This window comes from Thunnus albacares, chromosome 1 (assembly GCF_914725855.1).
Source record: "Thunnus albacares chromosome 1, fThuAlb1.1, whole genome shotgun sequence".
Classification (NCBI taxonomy): domain Eukaryota; kingdom Metazoa; phylum Chordata; class Actinopteri; order Scombriformes; family Scombridae; genus Thunnus; species Thunnus albacares.
Genome location: NC_058106.1, coordinates 20,840,621 through 20,858,175, shown reverse-complemented (window position 1 = coordinate 20,858,175; position 17,555 = coordinate 20,840,621). Strand labels below are relative to the sequence as shown.

Below are 17,555 nucleotides of genomic sequence, written 5' to 3'. Positions count from 1 at the left end.
ATGTCCCAGAGGCTGGTGAAAGAAGCGCGGACAGTTGATCACATCAGCGCACAGTGACGTTAGCTTGTACTAGTCTGCTCCTCTGTCCGACACTCCCGCCTGATATGCCAGTGTTCACTGGACAACATGGGTAACTGATTAATTATGTTGTAATGATGATGATAGCTGTAGCTAGCTGACTGTACTGTTGATCCCGGTTATGGTTTGCTTATTGCCGTCTTGTTCTCTTCCATCGTTCTCGCATTGACTATAAAGGGCTAACGGTAGGCTTAGCCAGCTAGCTAACATTAATTCATTTATCTCACTGCCTGATTGACTAAATAATTAAGCGAAATGTGACTTTTAGTTTGCGCACTAATGCGTGTCATCTGTCACTTGGTATACAAATGCCATGAATTTCATGACACGGCGAGATTATTTTGTTGAGATGGCATATTTTCCTTTTAACGCTGCGGAAGAACACATTTTTTTACCCTGTCAATGTCGTGCTGCGGTCCGTTTACTCGTGGCAGTCAGTGATGACGACTACATGTGATGTTATGACATTAGCTGATTCAGTGGTTTGGGCGCCACCTAGTGTTAGTACTGTACTGTCTGGGCTCGATCAATGGTTTACTAAACATAAGAAATTCCCCAGGCTTGGTCTGTAGGATAGCTCAAGCAGCTTGGAGGTTTTGAATGATAAACCTCATGGCTTCATGGCTACTGATAATATTTAGAGGTATTAATAAGGTCCAAATACAATGAAATTGGGGCCATCATACTTACATCATAATATGTATCCATGGTATATAGGAACATTGAGAAAAGACTTCAGCTTTCCCAGTGATGTAGTCAAATATCATCTTTCTTTTAGAATGTTTAAAGATCCCCTCCAGTCATGTTTTAAGATTTTTTTTCCACAAAAAGGTTAAATTATCTTGTTAAAATCCTTAAAATGACATCTATTCTCTCTCCCTTATTAAAAATTCCAGAGTTATGCAAATATATTTCAAAAGTTTACAGGCTGGACACAAGATGTGTCCTACTTCACTTTAAAGTCCATTCTCAGTATTTGTGCACTGAGGGCTTCATGTTTCCACATCACACTTGTATATTGGACTGGAATTGGCTTCCAAATTAGTTGTGATGTCGCAAATCATGCTTGTAGTACCACACCTTTAAATTGGATTTTCAATGAGCAGAGAGAAACTTTCCTCTTTCAGTAGATGAATGTGAAAACAGCTTTCTGTTGTCAAACTCTGCACATACATCATTTTACACAGTGAAGCTCAAACATCCAACCGTAGGAACAAGAAGCAAAACACATTTCTGGCAGGAATTATGGACAAGTGTGTCTGATAAACTTGACATGTTATTTTAGACTGTGGCAGAAAAATGAAAAATGGTTATTTTAAAATGCCTTAGCAAAACCTATAATATAATGTTGTATGCAGAAAATGTGATGCTATTTTTTATGCCCAATTCTGTTAATTTAATGTGGTCTTTCCTATTAGCAAAGGCTATTTCAACCAGCCTGAAGCCTTTTTTCTGAATTGTACACAGGAGTATTGTCAGTCTTGATTAAGCCTTTGAGTATATGACTGTGGCACTGTTAATATAGGTCCACACCCATCAAGCCACTTTTTCATATTTCTGAATTGCCAGCTCAGACGCATCTGAGTGAACAAACTATACTCTTATCCACACTCACTTGCTCTAGAGGCCGCTCTCACACAGCAATAATACAAAGTTACCTGGATAACGTTGTTGAGTAAAACTCCAAACCTCTTCAAATCTGGAACATGGACTTAAATTTAAAGGCTTGGTTCACCCAAATTACAAAAAACATATTTTCTCAATTATATGGCATATAGCTATGCAGAGAGTTTTGTTTTTTTGTGCCTGGTTTTGAGATATCTGCCACCATCACACTACAGCGTAGTTAAATAAAATTTTGCGCAGCCACAGCATTGAAATATTGCACAAAAAAATGCAATGTGTCTTTCCAGAAACAATGTTCCAGTTTCTCTGGATAATTCACAGAAATTGCTTTCAGCAGGTTTCCACTGTAACAACAGACATGATTTTGTAATTTGGGTGAACTAACTGTTAAAAAAAAGGCTTCTGCTTAGTGAGATGAGGAACAAGACATTTCAGTACAGAAACAGTGTTGCCATTACATAGTTTATCCACCAGAGAGCACTGACAAGTTTATTACCCTAACCCTAACTGTTAAATGTCATGCCCGGTATATATAGCTTGGTCACCATTCATTCATAATCAAATTTAAGAGATCCCTATCAAAAGTCTGTGTAATCCTTTCATATCAAAAACAAATACCTGCCAACATGATCAGACTCGTCTAATATGAATATAAATATCCAGTATCAGTCAGAGTCTAACTTACACTGAACAGTTTGTGTAGTAAATTCAATAAATCTAGTATAAAGGTGATCTAGAAATTATATAAATAAATAATCCTTGCTCCTTATTGGAGAAAGTTGTGTGTTTTGGATTTTCTTTATCACTTTAAGCCATATTTATAGTAAACCAGTTTCTTGAGAAAACCCAAATTGTGGGTGTGAATGTAAGAAGACTTGAAGGCTTTAAAGTTGGTTGTGGAAGTTTGGAAGACCTTTTTAAAAATAGTAGTTTGACAAAACACAACTCATAACTCAGGATCTGAATACTATTATCCTCTATTATCTATTTTTATTACAACTTAATATTCAACAACATGTTTATAAACACACCAAAATGTTTCAAATAGAATATTTGTACTTTTTAATTCTTTCACAGTATTTCATTTTGGATCTAAGTGACCAATGGGGACCAAAAAAAAAAAAAAAGATATAGCAAAGAAGCCCTTAGATATATTTTGAATTTATATATTTTGACGACTTTTTATGTGTTATTGAAGTACCAAACATTTTCTTTTTCTTACAAGTTTCTTTACATCGTCATTTTTTTCCCCTCCCATGTGACGTGAACGCATCATAGTATCTTTTATCTTTTAACGTGAACTCCTCATCGCCCCTGTGTATCCCACAATCCTGTTCGGCGTGGCTTGACATCAGCTGAGCTCCTGCAGCGCTGCAGTGAGCGCACGGGTGCCAGCGGCTCGGGGATCGGAGCTGCTCGGGGCTGCTCGGTGTGCCTCTCTGCTCGGGTTTGGACATCATTTTTGAAAAATTAAAAAAAAAAAAAGAAACCCTGATCGGATGGAGACAGGGTTTATTTTTCAACAAGCTGCAAGAATGTGACTCTTTTATGTGTCCGTTGTTTATTTTTTTTAACCCTTTGCATTGGCGCTGATCGACGATTTGATCGGGGTTTTTTTTATTCATTATTTTTGTTCATCATCTGCACCTTCAGTGCGGAATACACCTGGACTGGTCTCTGGGGGACAGTCAGGGGTTAGGAGGAGATTCTTTTTTATTTTTATTTATTTAATTTTTTTTTTTACCGGGAGTGGGCAATAATATGTCCAGGCGAAAACAGACCAACCCCTTCAAAGTTGACTGTAGGTATTCCAGGTATTGTCTGATACTGTTTCACGACTTAGTTATACATGTCACGTTCGTTATCCGCATATTTCTCTGGTTGTTTGACACGAATATGTTTAATCATTTCTGCATAAACAGTGTTTTAGTTGCTCTGCTTGATGTCCGCTGTAGCCTATAGCCTAATAGACTCATATAGATACATGTAGTAAGGCAAAGACAGGGTTCCTCTTCACTTACACATCACATACTCTATTGTGTAGTCAAAGTATATTATGTCAGCAGTGTGTGTGTGTGTGTGTGTGTGTGTGTGTGTGTGTGTGTGTGTGTGTGTGTGTGTGTGTGTGAACGGTTGAATTAAAACAGTTAGAACGTTTTCAGATGTCAGCCGGTGGTGGATATCTCATTTTAGTTTGTTGTTTGTGTGAAAATACAGCACAAGACATTATTGGCTTATTTATAATTTCTTTTTTTCTGTTTCTTTCTTATAGACACTTTTCTCTATAGACTTATAGACACTCATTTCCCACTAATTGAAATCAAATTGTGGGCAAATACTATACAACAAAGTGGTAACTGATAAGTAAATGACTAAATGAATGAAACAAATAAGCAAAGACCTTTGATGAATGTTCAATAGGTACTTAAAAGTAGCTGTATATTTGACATCTGGCAGGCAGATTGGTACAGTGCTAATATATTATATTGGAATCATCAACTTGATCTCCTGTCAAACATCAACTACATGCTCCTTGAACATAATCCTGCAAATAACTTTCATTTGAGATTTTGAGAGTGTGTGCAACCTTCAGTGGCATGTCTGGTACTTCATATCATTGTATGTATGTGAGACTGGTTCACAGGAAGTTTTTGTGATAGTGGTTTCCATCTAGTATAGCCTGTATGTCGGGGCTTGTGGGCTCGCCTTGTTTTCTGGTTATTAAGGTGTCATTTCTGTAGATAAGCTTTGCAAAACGCCTCTTAAGTGTGTTGAAGAAGAGTTTCACCATAGCTAGCTTATTGTTAGATGATGAGAGGGCACACGCGTTTCAAGTTTTACACTCTGTGGATCTGCATGGTGCCATTTCAGTTTGTACAAGATGACAGGAAAGCGACAGAAAGCACCCAATCAGCAAAAAAAAAGGCCCAGCTATTCAAAAAATGTGGTTTAAGATGACAATTCAGTCATTCTGTCTTTTTTTTTAGAATGAGATATCAATAGTATTTCTTGCTACACTACGATCATTCCTACACATTGTCCCAGATTGATTAACTTGAGTGTTTTTCTGAGTGGCACGTTGTCCTTGAGCATATTTTTTTTCAAATGCAGGACTTTTCTGACGTACCATCAATACCACTGCACATTTATGTCCTGTAGCACCATCATTTACTTCCATTTAGTATTCTAATGAAGTATTGGCATACAATATACAAAATACGTTGGTAATAGACCAAACTGAAGGTGTGGGTATAATGTCAGTCTTCCTGACCGTGTGGTACCTTCTGGCCTTCTGCCCCCTAGATCCCCTTGTTGGTGGACAGTACGCTGACCACTTAAGACACGCCTCAGCCTACAGAAAAGGGGATTGCCCAGTGTAATCTACTGAAGTTATGTTTGCTACAGCCCTCCTTTCTAAACATAGTTAGTTTAAACTGGTGTTGAAATACATCTTGCACTTGTGACTGCAGTAATCCCCCACAAGCTAATGAGATCATTTGCTGCTCTGTAACAGTTCCGCGAGAGAGCCCAAGGTTGAAGCTGAAAACCCTTAGGAGGGATTTCTACAATATAATGGTGGCATGCGTTACTGTGTGCTTCATGCTGTGACAAATGCCAAAACATTTTCTCGACGGACAAACCCGCACCTCCCACCTTGTCACCACAGTGTGAGTTCAGGCCTCAAGTGTTTTTGTACGTGGACTTTTCCTCTGCTTTTGCCTTTTGATTGTTTTACCTGTCTTTTCTTGCGAGGCATGAGTTACATGCACGGAGCTGTCCCTCCAGAGAGGGTCAGGCCAGACAGACTGACAGACAGACCAGACAGGCAGGGAGACAGTCTGACAGGCAGGCGGGCTGACACACACACAAAGACACACACACAAACACACACACACACACACACACACACACAGAATTCCAGACAATAACACAACAGTGCTGTCTGTCTGGCTATTTGTGTTCTTCCTTGAGTTTGATGTATGTCAAGAAAAACACTCTTACATAAAAGTTAATTGGGACTGGAAGTGGTGCATGATTTCTAGAGAAAAGTGAATGTTTCCTTCAGATTGGCTGTAAATAGACACCAGTTTGTTGACAGTGTAGGTACTGGTGTGGTTGCAGTACACACACACTGGAAAAAAACTCTTCTTTTTTCTTTGGAGAGTTTAACTAACATCTCAGAACATTCAGTTTTTTGAGTAAGTGTACATATGCGTGCAAACAGAAGCCGCAATTTTTAGTAATTTGACACACATTTCATCTAGTGTGAAAAGTACAGTTTATTAGAGTTGACATGTTTGTGCCAAGCAACTTGGCTTTTAAAGAACTCAGAGATGTTCAGCACAAATCCTCCCTGATTATGTGTCCTAAGGATGACAGTGTAGTCTTGTGGCCCGATCAAAAGCCCCATGTATGTGTGTAAAACTGACATTTTTGTCGGATTTATCAAGGAGAGGAGTTTGTGTTCATTTCAGGTGTCACACTAACCAGACAAAGTCTTCCACTAAGAAAAAGAAAGGACTGCACATTCAAAGAAAACTGTTAAATCACTTCAAGTTGTTCTCTGTAACATTAGGTCAAAGTAAAAATTGATCAGATGACTGGCCCACCATCCTCGTTCTTCTCCTGGATGGAAGACAGGGGCCCCAGCGCTTCCTGCAGATTCAGACGGTGTTGTGTGTGTGTGTGTGTGTGTTTTGGAGGGGATGGCGGCTGAAAAGGAGAAGGAGGGGGCCTTGAATTCAACAGGACCCCCATTGCTTGGTGTTTGAGTAGAGTTTTGGCATTCTATCTTTTGTCTGTTTTGTTTTGCGCGCTGCCCCCCCCAACACACACACACACACACACACACACACACCCCATCCTCCTCCACCTCCTCCTCCTCTCTCCCTCTTCTGTGTCTGTTGGCTGATGAGTTTGTCTCTTTGTCTGGATTCAGTCAGACACTGCGTCACCTCCTGCCTACAGACACACAGACTCAGAGATAACATCACAGTGGCAGAGACTGAGGGAGGGGGGGGGGTGGGGGGGGGGGGGTGGGGGGGAGCGAGGAGAGACAGATGTACAGACAGAGCCTAGCAGAGTAGCAGAGGGGGGATGGGTATCCCTCACACATCAATCATTGGCTATGTGCCGTGAAGCCAGCTTGTTGTAGTAGTTCATAGTTCAATACTCCGACCCACTCTACCAGTGCTAATGAATGCTTGGATTTCTATGGGAAAAGTGCCCAAACTGCATTCACATACCAACTTCTCACCAGTAGCAAAACAGTAGAATGACAAGCCTCCTCAAGATTATACCGTCGTTTTCCTCTAAGACAGCGAGAGGGAGAGTGTGTGTGTGTGTGTGTGCGCGCACGCAATACCTCAGGATTGCGACGAAGGCTGTAATTACTTCTGTCAGTCTCAGGTAACTGAAGTCAGGATCTCTCTCCCATCTCTGATCCGTGTTAATGGAAGGAGAGCACACAAGGGAAGAAAATTGGATTTTAAGCCATCATTAATTTTAGCCATCTGAAGTGGGATGTTCTGTGTGTGAATGCCAGAGGAGCGTTCAACGAAACTGTCTCCAGTGAAGCAATGTTGGCAGTTAAATGCGGGCTTGCAGGGTCAAGTGTGATAATCAGAAAAGTGAAGGGGTTTCAACCAATCCTGCAAACCATCAGGGCTGCGATAAAACAAAAGAGTGGCATCTCAAGGAGTTAAATGAGCCACATATGGGCTGTCATGGTATGAAGCTTTATCCTCCCCCTCAGAGCTGATGGTATAGATATGGAAGTAGTCAGAGCTACATACAAGCAGGGAGGACAGAGGGCAAGCCAGGCTGTTCAGTGTGTGGGTGGTACTGAGAGAGAGAGAGAGAGAGAGAGAGAGAGAGAGAGAGAGAGAGAGAGAGAGAGAGAAACACACCGAGTAGCAAGGCAGCTAGCTAGAGGAAAATAGTGCAGGCTGCTTCCCCCGTGGGACTGCAGCATGGCTGTCGAACAGAGCTAGCATGTATCTGTGAGTGTATATGTATGTGAAAAAGTGGGGGTTGGGATGCAAATGAAGTTAATGTGTGTGTGCACATATACATGTCAGCGGGCTTGCCTTTGCCGTTTGCTCGCACAGCATTCATTATGTTTCAGTGTCTGGTTCGTATGAAAGCAGCCTCATCCGTAAAGAAGTTCCATAGTTCCAGCGGTTTACATCTTATGTGGATCCCAAAGGACTTGAGAAAAATGTAAAATTGTGTAAATAATTTACCAGTCTGATCACTTTTGCTGCCTTTATGCATGAATCATCTCTACGTCTCTGCGTCTCAAATGGCAAAATGTTCTGAGATGAGAAGCCTGGGCACATTTTTCACAAAATTTAAAGTGTGTGTTTCCATGGACAAAACCAGATCGACATCCATATGTGAATGGATCAGTGTTGAAAAATTCATACCTTCTTGCAGTATATTATGACAGTAGATGCTGTTTCTATGTTGCTATGGAGATAAAGCACTCCTGTGCTTGATGTAATATATGGATAAAAATGTCCTCTGTGTTCAAACAGGATGAATTTATTGGTGTGTTTGGCTCCATATTAAATATTATGAATAGCCTTATTTTAAAAAAGTACCTGTTATTGAAATAAATCCACTATAAATGTAAAGAGGGCAAGCCACCACGGTGCACAGTCATAGTGCTGTCTGTTCATGGTATGCAGGAAATTATGCTGTCATACAAAACCAGTTTCGCTAATTTCTGAAACCTGAGAGATGACTGGTTAGTTCTTCTATTCACGTGTCTCGTAACATTTCGTGAAATGGCAACCATAAAAAATAATTGACTATTTTCAGTTCTTTAGCCTCTCACGCTGGTTTCACCTGCAGACTTCACATGCTGTTCTTGGCATTTTGTTACCCATTGATTCATCGTCAAATTAACAAGCACTATTAGAGCTTTTCTTAAACAACGATACAGTGGTTTTGCACCATGAAACTCCATTGTGTCATCATCATATGACTTTATAATATGATGTCAAATTTAATGGTGCACAATACAAATGAAATTCTCTGTCACGGTGAAATTTTATATAAAACAATTAGGTTTATATCCTGATATGATACATTAGAATAATCAGTCAGTAATGTCTGTTTTTGGCCTCTCCAGCAATTTAAAGACTTGAATAACTAGGCATTGATGCAAAAATCATATAAAAATCCAATTTTTCTGTAAAGCAATAAACTAAATGGCAAAATCTCTCACAAAAGACACATTTATATCATCTCATACATAATGGCATATTACCCACCTGTAGTGTTAAGTGTATATTTTCATGTCATTTAACATACAGTATATAAATATTCTAATACCTGCCGCACTCCTCACTTATCTCTCCAGTCAGAAAACTCCATGGTGCTAACTGGAAACACTTATCTGACTGACTGTTACTTGTCTTTACCTCCAGGGCCATTCCACACTTCAGGCATCACAGGACTTCAGCACACTATTAACATGGATGGCAGGGACGAATTCACCGAGGACAGTGAATGCTGCAGCAACAACTCCCAGGAGGTCCTTGGACAGGATAGCATCTCAGGTACAGGATGGAGGGATGTAACAGGGAAGGACTGGATGGACTCTGTAGGACATCCTTGGACTGAGGGGTGTTAGTGAGAGTAAGCCCTGCTCTGTGTTCTGTTGTCTGTCTGTATTGATAGGGCTGTGTTTGCCTCCATAGAAGACAGCGATAGTGACCCTGACAACCACGGTGAAGACTCATCCTCCAACACCTCAGCCGACGACCACATGACCACCAAGAGAACGCAGTGCCGCCTACAAGGAGCGGGAGTCAAAGAGGTGAGAGAGCCGGTACCCACGTCAAGTGGTAAAAATGGGCTGGAGAAGTGTACTGAGGAAAATGTTGTGTAAAATGGTCAATATACCTTTTACATAACATTACAGGTGCAGTACACTTTAATTTAACATGTCCCATTTAAAAAAAACAAGAAAACATGCACAAGCTATTGTAGGTTGAACTAGTTAACACAAGCTTGTGTCTCACCATATATTCACACTCAGATATATTGTACAACTTGTGGTTCATAGATTCACAAGGTTTGAAGTGGCTGGCACTGTGGCAAGACTTGTGTGGGCTGTGAAAAATGATGAACTTAATAGCCGCAGGTTTTTTAAACTCTCATCCTCCAGTTGTGAGTGAAACAGCAGGTGATATGAATATTAATTTGGATAAAGATCAGTGTGTAATGTGTGTTATAGTAGTCTATGCCACTCTATGATTTGCTGCAGTTTTAACAGTGTTTAGTCTAAGTTACTGTACAGATCCATTTAGCTGTGCGGATTCATGCCTCAGAAAAATAGCAGATACTTTGCCTGAAATTCAGTGGGAGGTCAACAGGAACAGGAAGTAGTACTATCTGTTATATCTGACATTTTCGCAGTGTTTCCTTCTCATTAGATCACATGTTAAAAGTTGTAAAACTCAAACTGGATTTTATCCAGTTGCAGTGCACAGATGTATATCTACCATTCATGGGGTGGCTCTTTTTCACGTATGAAACTTTAAAATTGCCTGTTTGTTAAACTTGACAACCAGTCATGTTCACTATTTTGAGATGGGTTTTATGTGTATATGGTAAATAAAAGAGGTCTTTTTGTTTACCAGCAAAAACGTTTTAGAATATTGAAGGATCTTAAATCACTTCTACAGGGTACAACAATGCTTGGATAAACCAGTATACCCCTACTTATTAAACAAAAATGGAAGTGAAAAATCACAGGCACTTCAAATTGGTACACCACTGGTGTCAGCCAATATGTTTTATGCCTGGACCTTCTGTTAGAAAACGTTCTGCATTTCAGTTTGTGCCTGAGTCACATCTGTGACAGTACACGGCATCATGTCACTGTTAGTGAGTCATCAGGGTTGTGAGAATTCTGCTCATTCACACGTTCAACACATCATCATATAGCAAATGCAGCAAATGCTTCAGTTGGAGGCGTGTGAAACGGGTAGTCTGTCCACGAAGACCCAGCTAGAGACAAAAAATGTGTAATGTGTGTAGCCTTATTCTTTATGCACCAATCTCATAACATCATCAGTAACTCACTTTTACTAAAAAGATGTTGGGCTAAAAATATCAGAATTGATATGAAAGTGTAGGTGATGTGAATGTACTTTGCATGTAGAACTAGTGTTTCTCCTGAAATCTGTTTTAATGGTGCTTGATTTTCCTCAGGAGAGCGAGGAAGGGTCAGACCACAGCAACAACTTTGTATGTCCTCTCTGCACGCTGGATTTCAGCAGCCCTGAGAAACTCATCTCCCATGTCTACCAGGTGAGAACAAGACTTGTCTCGCCCGTCCTAATCAAGTACAGAACCGTGAAAACAAAGCAGCTTTAGATCCTTTATTACAGTCTGTTTCAAATAAGCTGATTGTAGGTCACCACCTTTAAAGCCCCTAAGCAGCTTTCAGTATCAGTACTTGAATGAAATGCAGGTGGACAGTGAAGGTGTTGACTTGTATGATCCAGTCTAGTGTCATGTAGTGAATTAAAATCCCATCATGAAGTTGGATTTACAAGGCAATACATTCTTAAGTTGGTTCAAGTTCAATACAAGTGATTAAAAAATTACATTTTAGCTTTGAGTTCTCTGAGGACCATATCAAGCCATTTAAATGTAGCCCAGAATATTAGTTATATTTGATATGATTTTAACCTATAGACTTAATTTTCAAAGTTGTGTCATAACTTTTGTAACTTAAATTTTTATATTTTAAGCATCATTTAAAATTTGCCATACACATTTTATTGTAGGACGTTAATATTCAATTTAGAGCAGGAAATACTGAAATCACTTCACAGGACTTGATTTGTTAATGTCCATTTTGATACTATCAAAATATTTATTTTTTAATATTTGAGTTTTCTAAATCATTGATCTCCTGCAGTTTAAAACATGTTGTATAAATTCATTAATATTTCACAGCAATATTTCTACTGTTGTAGTATTCTCCTTTATGATTGGTAAATGAAACCACCAGAAAAGTGAAAATCGCCACTTCTTCAACTCCGTTGTTAACTTTTTTTTCTTTCTGATCCAAGCAGCCAACTACATTAAAAAAGTTGACAGCTTTCCTCTTTTGCTGTCGGTGGTGTACTTAAAACATCTCTTTTTTTTACCCAGCTTCTTATTTTGTTTTTTCTGTCTTTAACAGCACACGACTATGATGAGCAACACCAAGAGCTATGTGTGCCCAGTGTGTGGGCGAGCCCTGAGTTCGCCTGGCTCGCTTGGACGGCATCTTCTCATCCACTCCGAGGACCGCCTCTCCAACTGCGCTGTCTGTGGCGCACACTTCACAGACACCAACAACTTTAACAGGTTGGGCTCATTTCCAGTGTAGCTCTCATCTTACACTAGGTGGAGAACACACAGTGCTTTCTTTTTAAAACAAATATTTAGATGAATCTGACATCAGATAAGTTATATGCTGTATTTACCTTTTTTTTAAAAGTAAAGCCGTTAAAAATTAAAGTTAAAAAAAAAAGTCAAGTGACTCCACAGTTTTTAATTAGATTAAGGATAATTAATAAATATTTCATAGCAAATAAATAATACACAATACAGTTTGCATCTCATAGTCGTTTTCTGTCTTCCTGGCTTGTTTTGTTCCTGATCATTTTCCTGATGTTTTCATTAATCTTTAAACACTTCAAACCAGATCTGAGGGTTCAGTTACCTTCAACATGAAACCGGCAGACGATTCAGGCACTTGATTCAGCAGGAGAAACTAATTTAGATAGTGCAGATCAAGAATGATTTTTGCAGCAGCATAGTGAAGATTTTATTTTAAAAACTGCAGGTCACAAAGCTTAGAATAGACACATTTCTACACCAAGGTTTTTATTATTAAAGTTATATAATATATATATATATATATATATATATATATATATAAACAGTTGGCCTGTACATTTTAAAGATGAATTTAAAAATAGTCTTTAATAAAGTTCACCCAAACACAATAGAGCAATTATTCTCAAAAGTGTGAGATTAGGCAAGATGCGGAACATGAGGGATGAATAAAATTAATACTGGTATGACAGATTTAATGGAAATAAACTTGCGCGTTGCTAAGCAACTACCATAGTGTTTCAAATTTAAGCAGCACTGGCAAGGTCAGGACACATAGTAGAAGGAGAAACATAGAGGCGTGATGTACTGTATTTCTGACAGGAGGGAAAAGAAAAGAGATGTGCTAATACAGTCAAGTGTTAGTTTATCCTCATAAAAACCTGCATAAGTATGTTTCAACTGAGCAGGAACTTCGAAAAGCTGAATCTTAGTGGTGTGTGGCGAAGCTATTTGTTATAGCCAGCAGTAATTAACTCTAAATAAAAGAATTAGTATCAGAAGGCCTATATGTACATACATATATGTTGTGTGTCACTGTAAATATGATAAAGATGGTGGAACACTGCCACTTATAATAAAATGCCCCAGAAACCTGTAAAATGCTGAATCTTTTTATAACAAAGTTATAAATGGATTATGTCTTAAAGTAATAATTTGACAGTCAATACAGAGGCAGACAATCAATGCCAGTAAATGTAAAAAAATTTCACAAAATTACATTTTCATATTTTTTTACAATTCTAAATAGTGTGTGTTAAGGTACGCCTGACATACATGTTTTGTTCACCCAGGGTTTCTGAAAAGTTTCCTCCTCTAAAGGTGTTCACAGCACTAAAGTCTTTTTTTAGCTAACCACAGGTCAGGTGACACAGTGTCTCACTCATCACTGAAATCAGTGGACTGGGAAATGAGTAAGACGAGATGAGTCATTTTTTCCCCACAAGACAAAACGGTTTCAAATCATGTCACTATATCAGCTTGATGGACAAAGATGTTGCTCAGTTCATTAATAACATTCACTTGCACTTGTAGTTTAAATTTAAAATTGTGCCTCATTCAGCCACGGTTTCACCTGTGAAGGTTAATGCTGTTTCTTTTCTCAGGGAGAAGCTTAAAGATGTTCTCGACACAACCAGGATGGATGTCACCGGTGAGAGGGACTCGTGCTCCATGTCCCAGTCGCTCTCCAGCAGCCCCATGTCCAGCCCGGGCCCAGGTACTCACTCCTGTCACGGACCGGGCCCGAGCCCCAGTTCATGTCAGGGCCCTCAGTCATGTCAAGCACCTGACCCCAACACCAACCTATGTCAAGCTCATCGTACCTGCCAAGGACCAGGCCACATCTCCAGCCAGTGTCAAGGCCCCAGACCATGTCATGGTCCAGGACCATGCACGGGCTCCGACCAAGGGCCCTCCTTCCCCTCACTGCCCGACAGTCTCCTCTCTGAAGGGCCATCGCTCGCCTCTATCCCTGATGCTCTTAACTCCTCTTCCTCTGGCCTTCCTCCTATCCCAGACATCCTCAGCCCTATGCCTGTGTATCCTGCCGGGGTGCTGCTGGTGTGCAACAGCTGCGTGGCCTATCAGCAGTTGGTGGAGGCCCAGTCGCCGATGCGAAAATGGGCTCTGCGCAGGAAGAACGAACCCTTGGAGGCCCGCATGCAGCGCCTGGAGCGCGAACGCACGGCGAAGAAGAATAAACGCGCGTGTGAGACGGAAGAGGAGAGGGAGATGAGGAGGCTGCGGGACCGCGAGGCCAAGCGCATGCAGAGGATGCAGGAATCAGAGGAGCAGCGGGCACGCAGGCTGCAGAGGGACAGGGAGGCCATGCGTTTGAAGAGGGCAAACGAGACGCCCGAGAAGAGGCAGGCCAGGCTGATCCGCGAGAGGGAGGCCAAGAGGATCAAGCGGCGACTGGAGAAGATCGACCCTGCTCTGAGGACGCAGATAGAGCATGACCCTGCTGCTATGGCCGCCCTCACAGCAGACATGAGTCTCTTTCAGTTCCCCTGTCCCATGCCTGTCCCTTCCATTGATAATGGTCTGTTCATGAAGCTGCCATAAGCAGACCTGGTCGCTGGGGAGGAAACCAACTGGCTTCTAGCAGCATTGTTAAGCTCCGTACTCCACCATCAGGCTATCATGGTCGCCGTGAAGCATTCCTAGCTGGTTTACTCTCAGCTCCCAGTGTTGGAACAGCTTCACACACAAACTCCGTTGTTAAATACAACAAAAACTACTTCAATTCCTAATTTATTACAGTCTAGAAAACCTTAAGAACAGGGTTGAGTATGTTTCATATTGTATGGATGATGACATAAAAGCATGTTGTAAAGAGATTTATCTGTTCGTCAATGGGCTAGCAGATGTAACACAGTTCATTCAAGTAAGAGCAGTTATACTTCCTTTGAGGAGAAAAATCTTTTGCACATGGACCTTCAGTGATGGGAGTGGGGACTTTGTAGCCACAGCCCCCTCCTTACTGGTCCACTCCGCCAGCCCAGTGACTCGGGTTTACCGGTAGCTACACCTCTCTTCAAGCTGCCACCGTGAGTCCCTGGGAAGTTCACATTCAGTCAAACTACTACCTCAGCCGGCGCCGTGGTGGCGCCCTCTGTCCTGTGGCTTACTGCGTTCCAACTCCAAGCTTCCAAAGCTCTATATGTACTGTACACTACTACAGAGGATGCGGGTTGTTTTCCACTATTTGTGTTTGCATTTATCACTCAGGCACTTTTAATAGGACAAAAACATTCACAGGAGCAGCTGATATACAAACACACCAGTAACCACATGTATTCGCCAGGTTTGATACTCTGAATGTTTTGTCCTATTGAACACGCCCAGTGTTGAGCAACATTCCCCCCTCATCTCCTGAGGTGTACAACTCAATGCGTACACCTCTTACATTCTCTTTGCCAATCTCTTTTCCTTTCCGTACATCGTTACACTCCAAATATTCTGCCAATGTTTTGTATTTTCTGTTACAGAGCTTTTCTTTAGCTCATAAAAACTCAGTCTGTGCTGCTGTTACTGTACTGTACAATACATTAGTTACCTCTTATATATTTTGGGCTCATCACATCAAGGAATATTGTATTAAAAATGTTCCGTTTAGTGGTCACAATGAAACAGTTCCTAATACGTTACTTGTTAAGAACAGAATTTGTTACATTACTTGAACTATACCCGCAAAGATGCATTAGTTTGCTTCATTATGAGTACATTACAACATGAAAGTGGGGTTTTATTATAGAGGATCATACACAGATAACGCGTCCCTTTGCTTTGTGCAATCTGTGTAGCATTCACGTGCTTTGTAAGGCTGCAGTACTTTTGAAATCTATCATTTGAACCACTTAATTTATTTCCTGCATCAGCAGAATTGATGAAACATATTTAATAGTGATTCATATAGTACGACAAGGGGAACTGGTTTTTGTTTTCCCATCCGTTACTGAGCACTGGGGCCTAATTCCATGACACATTCAACTCATACTGGGAGAGAGATTTTGTTAATCTATATTCATTAACCTCATTCCAGCACATATTTATGCAATATGATGTGAATATATTTTTCTCGTGGAAATGTTTTGATTATTTTGTTACCGTCAGTGGTATAAAATGTTTAAATTAGAGGCCATGTCTGGGATGGACCTCCACCCCCCCCTCCTCCCCTTCCTTAGTTTAACTTTCTGCCTGTAAAGTTACCTCCAATTTTTCTTGACTTCACGTCTCCAGATGCAAACATTTACATTGTCAAATGACCAGTTTCTGAAATATTCCTCAATGATTATCAGAGACACAAACAAGTACTGGTTCTGTTTGAGTCACTCCTAGACCAGAGTCAATCTACCTGACTGTTTGCTAAAGCAGCAAATTTTAACAGAAAGTTTTTTTTCATCCTCAGCGGCTTTTCTAGGAGTGCATCAAACTTCTATGCAACTGATGTTTTATTTATTCCGAGGGAAATTAGTTCACTTTTCACTGAAACTATGCAGAATGCGACTTTTAATTTAAACAGACTTCAATGTAAAGAGTTTAGCTTCTCAGGCAATTTAACTCAGTGAGAGAGGCCTCAGAGCCTAGATACAACACCCTGGTCCATAAGACTCATTTATAGATCTATCATACGGATGTGATAGCAACAGTTTTTAGTGTGACTTTTCTAGAGACGTGTTGTCCTCAAAGATTTGTTTTCTCTTCCTAGTTCAGCACATGAAAGCTACAGGGTCTCACTGCCATCCTATTCATGACATACTGTACCAAGGGCAGATCAGTGTTCTCGACAAAGGCTTCAGGTGTCATTTATTTCTCTCTTCTCTCAGACTATGAATACTGGGTATTCTCAGAGGTTGCTCTTTGAAATTGCTGTGATTCCCCCCTTTGCCCTACAGTGGAATAACGCGACAGAAACTGCGGTGTCCGTGGTCTTGACATACTATTTCAAAGAAAGTACTATGAACTCTGAAGTTTTATGTCGGTCTTTATGAGCAGTACTTTCAGTATGGATTAGGTAAGCACTGCATGTCGTGAAACTGCACTTGTCCTAGAATGGTTCAATATGAGCTTGTGTTCTACTGTTAGTTTTATGCCTGCCTGTTTTTTACAGTTTAATCAAAAAGAAACGTGTCGTTTAAAAAAAAACAAAAAAACGTTGGCCTTTTCATTAATTCTATCAGGATTTTCCTCTCAATGTCCATGTTTACAAAAGAAAATCTCTCTGAACAAGGCCAAATGAATGAGCTAAACTGCTAATGAGAACATTCACGCTAGCTGCGATATCAATGCATTCTGACTGGATGGCACTTTGGGGCCGCCATCCTCTGTTACTGGATTAACAGATGTACAGATCATGATGAAACCTGGTAAAGAATGTGGAAATAAACATTGACTTTACTATAATGGTAATGGCCGGTGTCACTTCACTCATTTTTTTC

At 40.4% G+C, this 17,555-nt stretch overlaps 1 protein-coding gene across 4 annotated transcripts; it reads left to right on the top strand.

Annotated features, from left to right (window-relative positions):
* The first annotated feature begins 1 nt into the window (after window position 1).
* Window positions 2–17,526, top strand: LOC122980741 (zinc finger protein 821). 4 transcript variants are annotated; one of them, XM_044349067.1, is made up of 6 exons: window positions 2–130; window positions 9,141–9,272; window positions 9,414–9,532; window positions 10,933–11,031; window positions 11,915–12,081; window positions 13,719–17,526. In XM_044349067.1, exons 1-6 carry the CDS (start codon window positions 127–129, stop codon window positions 14,677–14,679), a joined length of 1,482 nt encoding a protein of 493 aa, XP_044205002.1. In that variant the 5' UTR covers window positions 2–126; the 3' UTR covers window positions 14,680–17,526. The 4 variants fall into 4 exon arrangements, with proteins under 4 accessions (XP_044205002.1, XP_044204994.1, XP_044204986.1 ...); XM_044349059.1 differs by lacking the exon at window positions 2–130 and adding an exon at window positions 2,990–3,505 and having other exon boundaries at window positions 9,417–9,532; XM_044349051.1 differs by lacking the exon at window positions 2–130 and adding an exon at window positions 3,027–3,505.
* Window positions 17,527–17,555: the final 29 nt, after the last annotated feature.

What these genes read in the sequence shown, in the direction of transcription:
- LOC122980741 (XM_044349051.1), top strand. Translation starts at nt 3,466, where the DNA reads ATGTCCAGGCGAAAACAGACCAACCCCTTCAAAGTTGACT. An exon ending in TGGACAGGATAGCATCTCAG is followed by an intron (nt 9,273 to 9,413) that starts GTACAGGATGGA and finishes TTGCCTCCATAG; the next exon opens with AAGACAGCGATAGTGACCCT. An exon ending in TCATCTCCCATGTCTACCAG is followed by an intron (nt 11,032 to 11,914) that starts GTGAGAACAAGA and finishes TGTCTTTAACAG; the next exon opens with CACACGACTATGATGAGCAA.